Source organism: Apus apus, chromosome 2, assembly GCF_020740795.1.
Source record: "Apus apus isolate bApuApu2 chromosome 2, bApuApu2.pri.cur, whole genome shotgun sequence".
Classification (NCBI taxonomy): domain Eukaryota; kingdom Metazoa; phylum Chordata; class Aves; order Apodiformes; family Apodidae; genus Apus; species Apus apus.
Genome location: NC_067283.1, coordinates 69,435,901 through 69,450,701, shown reverse-complemented (window position 1 = coordinate 69,450,701; position 14,801 = coordinate 69,435,901). Strand labels below are relative to the sequence as shown.

General features: G+C 38.8%; 1 protein-coding gene across 3 annotated transcripts in view; it reads right to left on the bottom strand.

Annotated features, from left to right (window-relative positions):
- LYRM4 (LYR motif containing 4) overlaps positions 1-14,801 on the bottom strand; it is a 93,244-nt gene that overhangs the window by 21,898 nt on the left and 56,545 nt on the right. Inside the window, exon 3 of one of the 3 annotated variants that reach the window (XM_051610554.1) lies at positions 14,334-14,382. The exons of the other annotated variants lie outside the window; for them this stretch is intronic. Coding sequence (XP_051466514.1) covers positions 14,368-14,382 — 15 coding nt within the window. The 3' untranslated portion in view covers positions 14,334-14,367. The remainder of the gene's footprint in view (positions 1-14,333; positions 14,383-14,801) is intronic. 3 annotated transcript variants of the gene reach the window in all.

The following is a 14,801-nucleotide window of genomic DNA, read 5'->3' as shown; positions in this document are numbered from 1 at the left end:
TCTAGCTGAGAAGCTTTTCCTGTCAAGGGGAAAGGCCTTCTGGTCCAAATTCAGTTTTTAAAAAGAACAATAAAAAGTCAGTGCTTTATTATTCAGCATACAAAAAAATCCCATCAACAATTTTTTTTTTTTTCCAGATTTCTATCTAATAATTACTCATAAACTTTCTCCTTCTCTTTTCTATTAATAGAAAACTGTGAGCATCTTTTCAGTCTTGGAAACCATAGCATAGTTACAGTCCATGGATATATGCTTAAAAGAGCAAAAAGAACTCCACTCTTCATAGCATTAACTCTAACAAGTAGACTTTAAAGTCTGACAAGACAAGCACAGTATGTCAATGTTACCTCTTGTTTTAAAGCAGCCACAGTGTTGTAATTCCCAAGATAAAGCTGGAATGGTTTAAGCTACAGAAACTTCACATTTAAATTCTGCATTTGCACAGGTGTATTTGAAATATAATGTTAGCCACCTTCTATAATAAAAGATTAATCAGTCTTATTAAGTGCCCAGAATGATAATTTAGTGGAAGACTCTCCTCACTTCCTATGTTTTAGTTAAAATATAGACAACCTCCCTAAACACCTCCCCTCTTTCTCATTTCCTTAAAGGACTAAGCTACATCACTAGGTCAGCACTCATAGAAAAGGAGGGAGCAAGTGGTTTTTAAGTAAAAAGAACACTTACAGTTTAATCCATTCTTCCTTGAAAGTAAATGGATCTTTCAGGAGAGATAAAAAGCATGTATTTGCTGTAAGTCAGTCCTTATGTAAAGAACTAAAGTAAATAACTAAATCCTGGCTAATATTTGATAGTTGCTGCCTTATGGAAACATTGAGGTCTGTGAGGACAGTGGCAGAATGATTAAATGGTAAAACAGTATGTCAGCTGTTGAAGAGATTAAAACCCAACAGCCTGTAGAACAGCAACAACAAAAAAGATCAACAGGACAACAGCAAGTAGTGACATCAGCAAGATGAGAAACGTGTGCAAAAGAGGCATTAGTTCCTATTCCAGCATCTAAGCAAGAACCCTAATTCTCAAGTGCGGAAGGCAGCGAGACCTATGAAGGGTCGGCCCATTTAACAAGTTATGTTTGTCTAAACAACAACTTGGGAACTGATTATTTTCTTTTTTTTTCCCCAAGAGATTTTTGGCACCACTTGTGTTAGCAGACAGCTCTTAGTGCTGGTGCTGGCTGCCAGAGCATGCCCCCTCCCCGCTGCTGGAGGGGAACACTGCCAGCAGGGAGCCCCAGTAGAGCAGCTCCACATTTGCTCCTTGCCAACCCCAAGGGTTGGTGCTGCAGGTGTATTGACATGTCTGTGATGCCCATTTTGAGTCCTACACACAATGTGACGCAGCTGGAACTCTAAAATGGTTTCTCAGGCAGACTGTACATGGGCATGATTCCTTCCCATGTGCAAGAACCAAGACTCTGGATCTTGACTCCTTTGCTGCTCCAGAAAAACATGTCACAAATGCAGTCAAAACCAACTAGGGGAGCAGGCTACAGATGGTATCAAAACCATCCTGTGATTGCATATGTGCGAGAGAGGGTCTAAGGACATATTCTTATGGCCCTTCAGTTCCACAGTAGTTCCACATCAGAACAGCTGTTCCCAGTCCCAACGTAAAAGGTAAGTTAGTAAGTTATACTGCCAGTATAAGCAAAAACCTGAGCAGACCTGCCCTAAGACTTTTTGTGAAGAGTGCTACAGTCTCTCCCTCTTGTCAACAACAGGCAACTGTGAGAACTGCAGCCAGAGGGCACCTCGTTTTGGGCATTTCTGGACTAGGTACACAATGGCAGTCATTCTATGGGCTTCCTACAGATGGTGGCTAGCACTGGCTTGCAAGCGAGCAAAGTTCTAGCAGCTCAAGCTTCTGTCAAACTGTTTCAAAATCTTCTTTCAGATTGTTTTAGCTTTCAGTACGTTTCTGTGGAAAAACAGGATGAAAAACTGACCTAGAGGAACTTGTTTTTGTGTGTGAATGGTACCTTCAAAGTTCCTCAATGACCTGGCAACAGAGTCCTTAAGGCTGCTAATAAAATTCCTAAATGCTTTATTTGAATGGATCTAGCATGCTGCTTGCACTGATCTTTAACTGTTTACCAGAAAAGCCTTGACTTACATTCCTTTAGTAGAATTTAGTGAGAAATTAATACACAGGACAGGTAGATGCATGGACTTAATTATTCTGCAAACAGAAATAAAAAATTATCTACTTAAAAATAAGTAGGTGGGTTCCTATAGAGAAAGCAGTTTTTAGGTCATAATCAGAGAAATTGTAACAACTGTAATGGACTTGGTACTGATTTCTGTTACTACAGCTTCCAATTCTTATTTTTTTTGTAAAACATTGTGCAGTGTTTTCAGCACTGCAACCTTTTTCGTAAATCAGTAATTTGGAAAAAGTATGTCCAGTTCTGTGACAGCATATTTAATAATAGATAACTCAAAATTTTGTCCAATTGATCAGTTGAATTTCACAAGTTTCCTGTGATATAATGCAGTAACACCAAGTTTAGTTAACCTGTTTAAACTTTCTGGTAGAGTATTTGCATGCAAACAAAAAATGATGTTTCAGCCATCAGGTCCACTTGACATTGAGAAGAATGTCGTCAGCACTCAAGCTACCTTTAGTTCCTGCTGATCAGATCCCTGCTGCTGTCCTTGAGTCAGGATACACAGGACAGACTGATACATTTGAGAAAAGTGAATGGGAGACCCAAGCAGTACACAAATGAAGGTGAAAAGTTACTATTTTGCCTAAAATACTAATTATCAATTCTAACTTTTTTCCTTACAGATTTTTCTGTTTACATAAGTTCCTGATCCAAAGAGAGCAGGAGAAAAAGGCAGAGGCTGATAATTTCTAATGTGAATGACAATTTATAACTGAACAATCAAACTCAGTGATCTGGTCATGTCACTACTCCATTACCATTGTTCTGTTACTGAATGTTAAAAGAATAAGGTATATTTAGGAGACCTTTCAAGAATACCAGCAAGAAGTTTCCTAAACAATATTCTGTTGCAGCTGCAGAGTAATTTAGAAATGTCCTCTTGCAGTACAACCATGACTGCAATAACATGAGCAGAAAAGAAGGTAAAACATGCAAAACAAAACATCTTGAGATTTGCCTCAGGACTTCAAGCATGGGTCCCTGAGTTATGCACCTACACTGACAAGTAAGACTTACCAATTTTTTAAAATTTCTAGTTCCTGTAGGAGATGAGAGGTTGTGAATGAATAATGCCAGAAGTTGTGCTTGTATGATGAGACGATGTACCTCACCAATTTCTCTGAACTGCAGCTACTAAAGGATAATATATTGTAGACAGGAAATAGGGAAATTACTTCATTTGTTATTAGAAATCTCCAGCCTCTTAAAGTGTGCATTTTTCTGTATAGTATTATCCCTGGTGAGAACAAAGGTACCTAATGATCAGATTTTCTTGCAAGCTCAAGTTCTTAGGCATGAGACTGATGGTTCAGAACAACAACTTAAGGGCCAAGTACTGCCGTTAATTGTAATAAAAAACAAAATCCATTTATCTCATTTATAACATACTGATACCACCTTTCAGCAGTCTCTCAGTTACGCATTCATAAAATTCAAAACCAAAAACATGTGAGCATTTATTAGACACAGGTATGGAAATAAAAAACTCAATTAGCCTCCCTACACTGAGGTAGGTTTCATCAAAGATCTCTCCCTTTTCCTCCTTCATCTGACCTTTTCCTTCACTTACAAGACTGCAGACAGATTTCCAGCCTTTGTCCATGTCCCCGCTTCCTGACAAAGTACCTTAGTTTTCACATCTAGGAACGCCCATCTCCATGAAACAAATGATAGCCAATCTGTCTGTTCAGCAATGCATAACTTAATACAATAACTTCTAACTCTTACACTGTGTGTCAAATGCATGGTGCATTATGATGCCCTGAAACCTAGCAGCATTTTATTACGTAAAACCAAACAAAATTAACCCTGTAAAATACTGGTATTTAATGTAAAATATATTTAGAGTAATGTCAAATTGATGAATACACTAATCTTCTTAACCTTTGTAAAGCAAATGCAGAGGTTCTGACTTCTTCAGGTCCCCTCACTCTCCTAGACAGCCATGAGATTGTGACTGTATTAAGTACAAATATCTGTACATTTACTCTCTGCCCACATAAAATAAGATGCAAAAGAGCATCACCCATGTACTTCTTAAATACGTTCATAAATTGAGTAACTTAAACCAGATTACATTTAATAGGTGTTTTTTTACACAGCTTAAATTCCCTAGGTTATTTTCCTACTGTTTTTTTTGAGTAAGCATGAAGTGGCCTCAAAATAAAAACCAAACAAACCCAGAATTAAGCAATTAAACACAGAACCACACAGCATATCTGATAAAATAATTCTAATTGAGCATGGAAGGATAAGTAAGGAACAACCAAACCACTTTATACTCTTTTATTTTAGAAGAAGTTGGACTAGAAATCGAACACATCTAAATCGACATTTTCCGCAGCAGAAATATTGCCAAACATCTTTTAGAACTTGCTTGCATGCCAGAGCAAATATTTTCCTTTCAATGAACTTGCCAGGCAACTCCCCAGCATAAAATGTATGGAAAAACACTCTCCAGTAACATCAAGCCTGAAATATTTATTAAAACATTTGTGATCCACGAAAACAAAATTTAATTCTGCACATATTCAAACTACAAACTCCATTTAATGTATTAAACAGCACAACAGAACATAATTTAAAGCAGATTTTCAGATGGCAGAAGAAGAGGTGGTGGTGAGTGGGTGCTCTTCTATACATTATTGCCAAGATTTGACCTCCTGAGCCACCACTGTCTAAAATTAGCATGCTTCATTTCAAGCTTGTTTGGATGCACACTGCACTATGTTCTACTGCTCTACAGTAGAATTAGCAGCAGGATCTAGAAGCATCAAAAGGCACTTTCTTAAGAGAAAATAAAGGACATATCAGAACCTAAGTTGTGATTCTGTCTGATATACCCAAAGTCATGCAGGCCTAATGATGACACCTTTCTGTCTGCACCACCAAAAATGAGTATGTATATTTACCTACCCCTATAGCCTCTAAAACTTCAACTGTTAGTGTAGGTGAAGGTTTACTCTTATGGTCTTATACAGGACAGCTTACATAAAAATACCATTACATTCCAGGTCCCACTACTTTGCAGTAAGTAAAAGAAAACACCAACAGCTATGATTATTTAAGATCCATCAGGATCACATCTTGTTCTTCTCTGATTCTGTGGTTCATCCTGTTCTGTTAAGTAAACGGAAAAGGGAGCTTTAATACAACTGAACAAAGAATTATCATCCAGTTTCACAACATGGTCCAGTGTAATGTCCCATGGTATTTATTTAAGCAATAAATACCTTTCTTAAATTAACTGAATTAATAATGACTGTTTTTGCTTTGGTTTTGCTGACAGTGAGTTTCACCCATTCTTGAGACATACATAGATGAAACAGGAGAATTTCTACTATACACAGAATCAGAAGCAATGTTTGTTAGTGTTAACCATCAAAGACAGCATAAAACATGCCTGCCCTTTGGAGGCCGATTTCTAGGATATTTGGTACCAAGCCTTTGTATCACACACAAAATTAATAGCAAAATGGCTATTACTGTCTTTGCAGTTAAAGCCTGCCTCTTCCAAAGACAGAAAGCTTGTTTTTGTGTATTTTTATTTGCTGGACTCTGATCCACAGTCTCAGTGGAAACCCACCTCAGAAGAACTGCTGTGAATTTTATTCTTGACCTTGAAGGGATCCCAAAAGAATGTACATAGACAGACTATTTTTTGAAAACTTGACATTTCTGACCAGGAATTACAGCAAGTAGGAAAGAAAGAACATCATAGTCTACACTGTCATCTTAATCCTTTAAAAGAAGAGATGTTAAAGACAGAAAGATCAATACCTCACATTTTAAAAAATCATCTGCTGGAGTCTGGGTTCACCTTATAGTATGACAATAAAACTTTTCCATAAAACACCGAAACCCCCCAACCAAGCAACCAGTCTCCAGTGATGCACATTCTCTGCTTTGCTTTTGGCCTTTTATAATAGTGTCCAACTATCCAACTGCAAATCCTGTACAACCACAAAAACAGCAACGGTTTTCACAGTAGTTTTTACTGCCCTTTGGACTGAAACTGTCCTGGAGGAAAAGGAAAAAATAGAGGGACAGAAAAAAAGAAGGAAAAAAGGAAATTAACTATTGTACTTTGCTAGGGGCCAATTTCTGCAAACTTCTGTAAGTAAAGTACAGAAATAAGTTTTCCATTTTGGGGTTTCACTGCAGAAATTAAAAACTGAATAACAGCTGGGAATTGATCATGTAAGCACTGGAAAACGAGGACTAGGTGATGCAGGTTGGATCGGTTGTAGAACATGCAGAACAAATCTTCACATTAGAATATATTCACAGCCATAAGCTAGCAGAATGTATTTAGAAAGTTGAAACTACCAAGAGTAGAAAAATGTACTGATGTAATACCTGGACTTAAAAAAACCTGTTATAGAAGATTACAAAGTGACTTGGAGGAGGTCCCAAAGAAAAGGAAAAAAAAAGAATGTGGGAACTGCAATATTGTTCCTGGACAACCTGGCTGTACTAATTGTTTCCTCTGTAAGAAGCAGTTTTCTGAGGTAAAGGGGGAAAGAAATAGGTTGGTTGATTTTTGTTTGCGACTTCTATGTCACTTGAAATATTTTGCAAGTATCCACTGGAAATTTCCCACTTAATTATGTGAATATCAACTTGTGAACTTTGAAAAGTTAGAAAAGTATGTATAGAAAAAATGAAAAATACATAAATGTTACTGGACAAAGTACAGAGAACCACAGATTACCTGACTCAATATTTTTGTTTGCACATCTCTCCAGCTAAGATGAAGACAACCAGTCTGCTAGAATCCAAGTATCTTCAGAAAGCTGGGCAGTATAAGAAAGACACTGTGGTCCTGGAGCCTGTCCAGAGAAGAGCAGTGAGGCTGGTGAGGGGTTTGGAGGGCATATCATATGAGGAGAGGCTGAGGGCACTAGGGTTGTTTAGTCTGAAGAAGAAAAGGCTCAAGGGAAATCTTATTGCTGTCTAAAATTACCTGCAGGGAGGTTGTAGAGAGGCCAGTGTTGGTCTCTTCTCCCAAGTAACTAACAAATGGATGAGAGGAAATGGGTTTAAGTTGTACTGGGGAGGTTTAGGTTGGATATTAGAAAAAAATTCTTTGCCAAAAGTGTGGTGAGGCATTGGAACGGGCTGCCCTGGGAGGTGGTGGAGTTGCCATCCCTGGAGGTGTTCAAGAAGCATTTAGATGTGGTGCTTCAGGATACAGTTTAGTGGCTGTGGTAGTTGGATTACAGTTGGACTCGATGATCTTGAAGGTCTCTTCCAACCTTAATGATTCTATGATTTGGTACTGGCACATGTGATAGCCAACACACTCGATTCTACAAGACCTGGCAGCTAAAGACCTGGTAGATGCACGCACTGAACAGAGCAAGATGGAGATAGAGCTGGGAGTTCAGCTGCATCCCTGAACATGCTTCACAAGTCCTGAGGGTCTGTTGGCCCATCCAGCATCCCTGGTCTTGATAAAACATGCTGCTGGTTGCATGACATGAGTCACACCTGCACCACTTGCTAGTGGTGTGGAGTTCAAAATGATGGGCTGCTCTCCACCCCTGCTACTCCAAAAAATGTATTGCTTAGTTGAGAGTGTTTACAGCAGGAATTTGCTGCACAATGTGTTTTTTTCTTGTTTTGACTACCCAGAAAATGTAGACGCTGCTAGTGAAATGAAATTATAACCTATTTTTTTACAATTGGACCAATGTATAAAATTGTCACTTACGAATACTGAAAAGCAGATACTGAGGAGAGGGTAGTGGAAAGGAAGGCGCATGGCAAGTTAACAAGAGAATCCATACAAAAACTACAAGTACCATTTTGAACTCCCTCACAAGGTAAATCCCTTATCCAGAACTGAATCAAGGTAAAAAGAGTTGCTGGACAAGGATACAGAGAATCTGCTAGATTTTGACACTCCCAAACCACCAACATTGCAGTTACTGATTGACAGTGCATACCCATCGAGCATCAGCTTCAATATTGCACAAAAGGCAGCAACTTAAACAGAACATTGAAGCATCTCCCATGGATCTGCTTTTCAAAAAGATTCAAAGCCACTGATTTGCAAATGTAACACAGTCGTTTTAACTATGGGGAAAAAAGCTAAGGCTTGTTTGAAGTTTGTACTAATTAGCGAATAGGAATCTAATCTCCTGGGATAATGTGAATATATTTTTTTTTGCAAGGGCAACATAACTGTAATAAAAAATTGCTTCATACCAGAGGATAAACATACACTTTTCAAAAAAATAAGTCACTGTAAAACAGTCTTGTTATAAGAAAATGCATTTCTCAGCAGTGATACTGACACTTTGCAAAGTGTCTGTGTAAGGAATCCAGGCCAAACTTGGTGATGATGCTTTCAGAAACATCAAAAACTATTATAAATTTGCCACTTGCTGAGATAAATGACAGTAAGTGAAAGAGATGACAAGAGCTTTTCAGGTACAATAATTTTGAAATTCAGATGCTCATCTCTCAAGACATTGCTTATTTAAAATTCCTAAGGATCAACATGCAAGTGTCCTTTGGAGCAATGTAAAAAAATCCAAAATTGTGTTTCAGCTTCAGTCTGCCTTTACTACCACAAACACTATTCTCAGACTCCTGAGGTGACTCCAGAAAATTGCCTACTCACATTTGCATCTATTAGAAACAGACTGAAATCCACACCAAAAGCAAATAAGTCTTTGACTAGAACTCAGCATGTATTTTACTCAAGGTTTACACAGAGGTAGTAACATATAAACCTTTAGAGGTGCTCTTACTTTTCTTTCTCCTGGCATGCTCTTTATAAAATAAGGAACACACAGTGAATTAATCCAAACCAAGGAAAACCACAGCATTTCTGTGCTAGGAGGTACAAGGCACAGCACTAGCTCAGTTTACTTCTAGTTTCCATGGTCTCTTCACCCAGCCGCTGGCACTGAAACCTGCCAAATATAATATATAAATGGAGTTGTGGCTGCACAGCCAAGATTCCAGCGTGCTCATCATGGGCAAAAATAACAGCAGTACAGCTTAGCAGGAAAAGCACGAGGCAAGACAACACTTTATAGGACAAATAAGAACAGTTAAACGGTAGCCCTGTTAAACCCCAAATTCATGGATACGTATATTCATTTTTATAAAGCATGTACTTTTCAAGAAGAATCTTTTTCTATAGACTTAGTCAGGGGAAAGGAGACAGTTAAATCCTCTTCTTGCTGAATCCATTAGCAAAATTGCCATGTGCTTTAGGTGGGATCAAACTTTGCTTATAGGATAATTTTTTATTAGAGAGAGAAAAGATTTTTAAAAAGACATAATCCAAACTGTTCTATCTTAGAATACCCAGAGGCTGCTTCAGCTCAAGACAAACTGTCTGCCTCAGTAAGCTGAAAAGTCTCCATGTATCCAGAAAATAAATTTAATAGGAGAAACTGAATTCACATGAAAATTTTCAGATTTATAAGCTTACCTATGCACATCTGTTCACCTCTCTGCCATGGAAGAATGAGGAAATACACCTATAAACCAAACATAAACTACCAAACTGTACCAATAAAAAAGGGTTTTAAGAGCAAGATAGAGGCTTGTAAATGGTAGATGAATCAATAAGACTGCGGTTCTTCATGTAGACTAAAGATCAATAAATGACCCTGTATTATTCCTGTGATGCTTGTAAAGGATTTTGTTAGCATTCCAGAAAAGATGTGATTACAGGGCTGGTCAGCACTGTGTAACTTTGTCACACATTGTGATGGAGCCATGAGTTCTAACTCTACAGCCAAAAAAGTTGAGAGATTTTTGCCTTGTTTCTTGCAGCAACGTAGGAAGCATTCAGCACCCATGACGCATTGACTCATGTTCTGTGCTCTAAAACCAGTCTTGATCAAAGCTCCGCACAGCTCAGATTCCTCCTAGGTTCTGCAGAAAGTTTCAAAGGTTCACTCACTGTGAAATCTTGCATTTAAGCTGGTTGTGTGTTACAATGTGTCATGATAAGTAGGTCACATTTTGATCTGATTTACCACAAAAGTTGTCATCTGTGTTTACTGTCAGTGTGATATCGACATGCTACTTTTGTGATAACTCCATAGGACTGATAAGACTGAATTCTGGCAATGGTGGACAGAAAACGGCTGCCATGCTACTGCATTCTTACTGTGCTGAGCTAGCAGAAGTAACACAGAAGCCACTGAGAGAATCTGCATCTTCTTTACTGTCGATAAATCCATTTCATGGCTGCAGAGAAACATGTCTGCACCTGGCAATGGCTCTACTTAAAAACAAAACCAGAAGTATCATTGTTTTAGAGGACATTTCAGAAACATTACTCCCCAAGTAAATCTGACACATTAATAACACCTCTTTAACTGCAGCCTAATGACTTGTGCAGACATCATATGGAATATTTTACTACTATTTTCAGCCATCTGTGCAGCCTTTTCTTTCAGCTCAGGTTTGCCAAAATTGTAATCAAAGTCCCTGTGCTTTATGCCATCACAAGCTTCTTAGTGTCAATACACCAATTAAACATATCAGGGGTATCACAGGTATTAACTGCTGAACTCACACTGGCAGAAGCACAATTCAGTTGTGTGTATAGCTAGAGCGCTAATTATTAAGCCATCTTCCTATTCTACTTTAAGGTTCCCTCAGTAATAAAGGGAATTCAGAAGGAATTCAGAAGGAACGCCTAGAAGTTATAACAGGATGGTAGGACTCAGAAGGCCATTGCTCATTCCTTGTTTGACCTCAGACTCTTGTCACAGTTAACAAGCAAGTCTTTTTGAGTGCATCTGCACTGAGGTTTTACTTTGTACATGGAGCACACTTGTAAAGTGAATTTCTTCAAGCCATCCCAGCTAGACAAGAGTTAGTCCAGAGTGAAAACCAAAACCCAATGCACATAAATGCAGACATCAGGTCTCGACATAAAATGTTTTGCTTTCCTGCTACATTTCTACAGATCCTCTCTATGCATTAACGGTGGACATAGTCTCAGTATTTTCAGCTCCCCAGACAGACTGTATCTTCTAGGGATGGTGATGTTTGAGCCCGCATCTAACTTGCGGTTATGCTGCTTGTACCCACCTTCAGCAGGTCATTCTGTTGGGACCTGTTATTCCTTAATTATTAGGATAAATACCTTCCTGGCCATGAGGTGAGTAAGATAACTCTAACAAACACTCAGAAACAAACTGGTGAGCAAATGACACCTCTCCTCTTCCACAATGATAAAATATATTAGTTTTCAGCTGGATTAGCTTTGTTGATCTAGATCACTGTTTTGGCTTCACAAATCGAGACATTATCATAAAAAAGAAGAAAAAAAAAAAAAAAAGAAAAAAGGTGAGAAGCTGCTTATTTTGACACTGAAAACATGTTAACCAAATGACCACCTTAAGCACAGGCATAAAAGTGCCACAAAACCTTCCAAAACAGATAGGAGAGTTACATGTATAATATTTACAATATTTAATCTTGTCACAATACAGACTATTCTAATTAGTAGCACAAAAAGCAGAGGCATAATAGAAAATCTGCAAGTTCAGAGTGAAAAGCAAAAGTTCAACCAGAATTGCTTTCAGAAAGAGTCACAAAACCTTGTAAAGGTCTCTCTTTTTAATAGGTCCTTGTGGTTGAAAATGATTACTCTCTATTATTATGTAACCTGCTGTCAACTCTTGTTCTACTTGGTGATACACTACTATTTCCCCTCCCTGCATTCATCACCAGTTGAGAAAATGAATAACATGTAAACTAAACGGGGAAAATTAGAAAGCAAGTATCTGCTTATGCAGTATTATCTGAGGTGGTGCACCCACATTTATTTGCACACATAATTAGAGAAAGGCTGCTGCAAACTGCCCAGCTAAAAGAAGGCTAACTCACAGGCAGCAGCAATGGGACTGACAAACTATTCACTGCAGTGGAAAAGGATTACTTAGCAGGAAAAGACTTAAAGATGTGTATGGAAAATAAAGTGATTTGTTCTTCTCTTTTATGCTGCTACTTTAAAGAATGGCAGCTAAACACAGAACTATCACATACAGCTGAAGGGTCAGTCTGTACAGTGCAACTGTCACACACAAATGGTATATTTAATTGTTTTGGTAGAGATTGTATTTGATGAAGTGCAATGGTGCTGAGCAAGTCTGCAGTTTCCCTCACAATTCCCTGGATGTTTATTTTTTTCCCCTGCCTCAGAGCTATCAGTTTCACCACACAAGCTTTGTCATTGAGGACTTTTCCCAAAGCTAAATTACAAGCTGTTTTTCACACATTCAATCCCAAGGAGCACTTCTATCACAACATGTGGCCTGACAACTGAAAGTACACATCATAGTGGTATAAGAAGTTCTAACCTTTCAGCTAAGGTACAGCAACTGACTGCACCTGCACTCCTAGTCTACTGTGATGCAAAATGAAGTAAGCTTACTTAGGTACCAGCAGTTATTATTTGCACTGCAGCAGGTTAGGGATGTACCTGCAGCTGGTTACTGCACCTCAGGTGAGGTAGCAGCAACTTGCAGCAGAAAGATCTGCTTCACCAAACCTAGCTGAGCTTCTCTGTCCATACTCTCAAAGCTCTTCCCCAGCCCCATCTGTTACTCAATACAGCCACGAAGTTTAAATAGGTGTAGAGTGCTTGCTATAATTAAGTTAAAACTACCAAACATGAAGAAAGAAACAATTTATGGTAAGTGAAATAAGGATGCTGGGGAAGGAAGAACAGTAGGGAGGAAGGAATGTGTAAGAAAGGAAGAAGGCAACTGGGTTTACAGGAAAATATGCAGATCTATTGAGTGACATGGTCAAAATCTGCAAGTTCATAAAAAATCACTCAATTAAATCAAGGTAAAGATCTATGCCTTCTAAAAGTTTGCACACGATGTGGAAAAGTTAAGAGTAAAGCAATAATTTTAGGCTTAGCAGACTAAGATCTATTTTAACATTCAGCTATTGGCTCTCAGGGGCAGATTAAAAAGAAATTTCACACAGTATTCCAATACCTATGCTAATATAATTGACCAAAAATACATTTTGGCAGCTAAATAAATTGAAGCTGCATATTTAATATGCAGTGCTATCTCCTCTCAACCTATGGCCCAGCTGAGAATGGTCAGCATCGACAGGAAAATCAGTGCTACAAGAAAGGTTTCTAATGATTTAACATGTGCCATCAGTTATTTCAAGTTAGTCCTGGCAGAACTATTACTCAGAAGCACTGGGGACCACTTGTCTGTTGTTATCTTTAAAGCTTGAGAAGCGATGGGCCTGAACTCGTGTCCCCACTTGTGTGGTTTGGTTGACGTTTCCCTCTGTAGCAGCACAGTCTACTGTGGGGCTCCCCCTCTGCTGCCTGACTCTGCCACGGGCCACTTGCGAGTGATCAATCCTCTGGTCTGGGGGATGCCTAGACACTTGCATTGGGAAACCAACCTCCTCCTTCTCTAAGGTGGTACTGCTTTTATCAGCACTATTGTGGAAGGATCTCTTGTACACCTTGGATTAAGCTCCAGTTGCGTATTTCAGAAGATAAGGGATGTTATTGGACAGGACTTTGGGCAATCTGGTCTAGTGGAAGGTGTCCCTGCCCATGTAGGTGGGTTGGAACAAGATGGTCTTTAAGGTCTCCTCCAACCCATACCATTCTGTGATTCTATGATTATTCCACAGCTTTTAAAAATCAGTGGCTGTTGCTTGAGGCATGTTTTATCCTCTTACTGGTTATCGCTGTCACTCAAAAAAACCAGTCATGCCCCTTCCTGCATTTCCTCCTCCCCACTCTGCTCTTTCTGACACCAACATCTGTACAGCTGTCAGGTGAAGTCAGGCTAACAAGCAATGCACCTCTGGTACTTGACTGGAAAAAACTGCTTCCTAGCCAGCCTCATTCTCCTTCCTATGTACCACACCAACTACTACACAAAAGACCAGGCAGGACTGTCATTTCCAGAGGCAGTGCTGCCTTATGAATTTTTCCTCAACTACCGACTGAAGTTTGCAGTCTATTCCCAACTAAATGCTTCTTTGGTTTGAAATACATTTCCCACATTTTCTTCCCTGAGCTGCTAAGTGACACCATAGGCACATCTCAATTGATGTCTCTGAAACTTCCACATTTTTGCTCAAGAAACAACAAAATTCTTAAGAATACCTCAGTTTCAAATGTAGCACCCAAGATCTCCTTTTCAATTGTGTTCAAACTGCAAGACGAAAAAAAAAAAGTACCCAAACTAACAGTTTAAAGCTATTGGACAAACAAGTAAAGCAACAGCCATGCTACAAGTTACTTCTACTACAAGAAAGAAAAGTTTTTTAAAGAAAAATGTGCAGGGGTTCTATGCAAAGTAGAGCTGCCATGTTTTGCGAACATCAATAAAGCACGGAAAATTTGTACCTTTGGTGGCAGCTGTCCTTTTTACAGTACCAGGAGCTTTTTCATTTTTCAGTATACCAGGAACTACTTTACATCAGATATATTTATTAGAACAGCAACAGCTATCTTCTGTGTCTGTCTCATCTCATGAAAAATATGGGGAAAGCACTATTGTGTAACAGCATTAGACCCTTGCTGTGCATTTTTGTAGAGGGTTCTTCAGATCACTACAGGACATTAAACTTT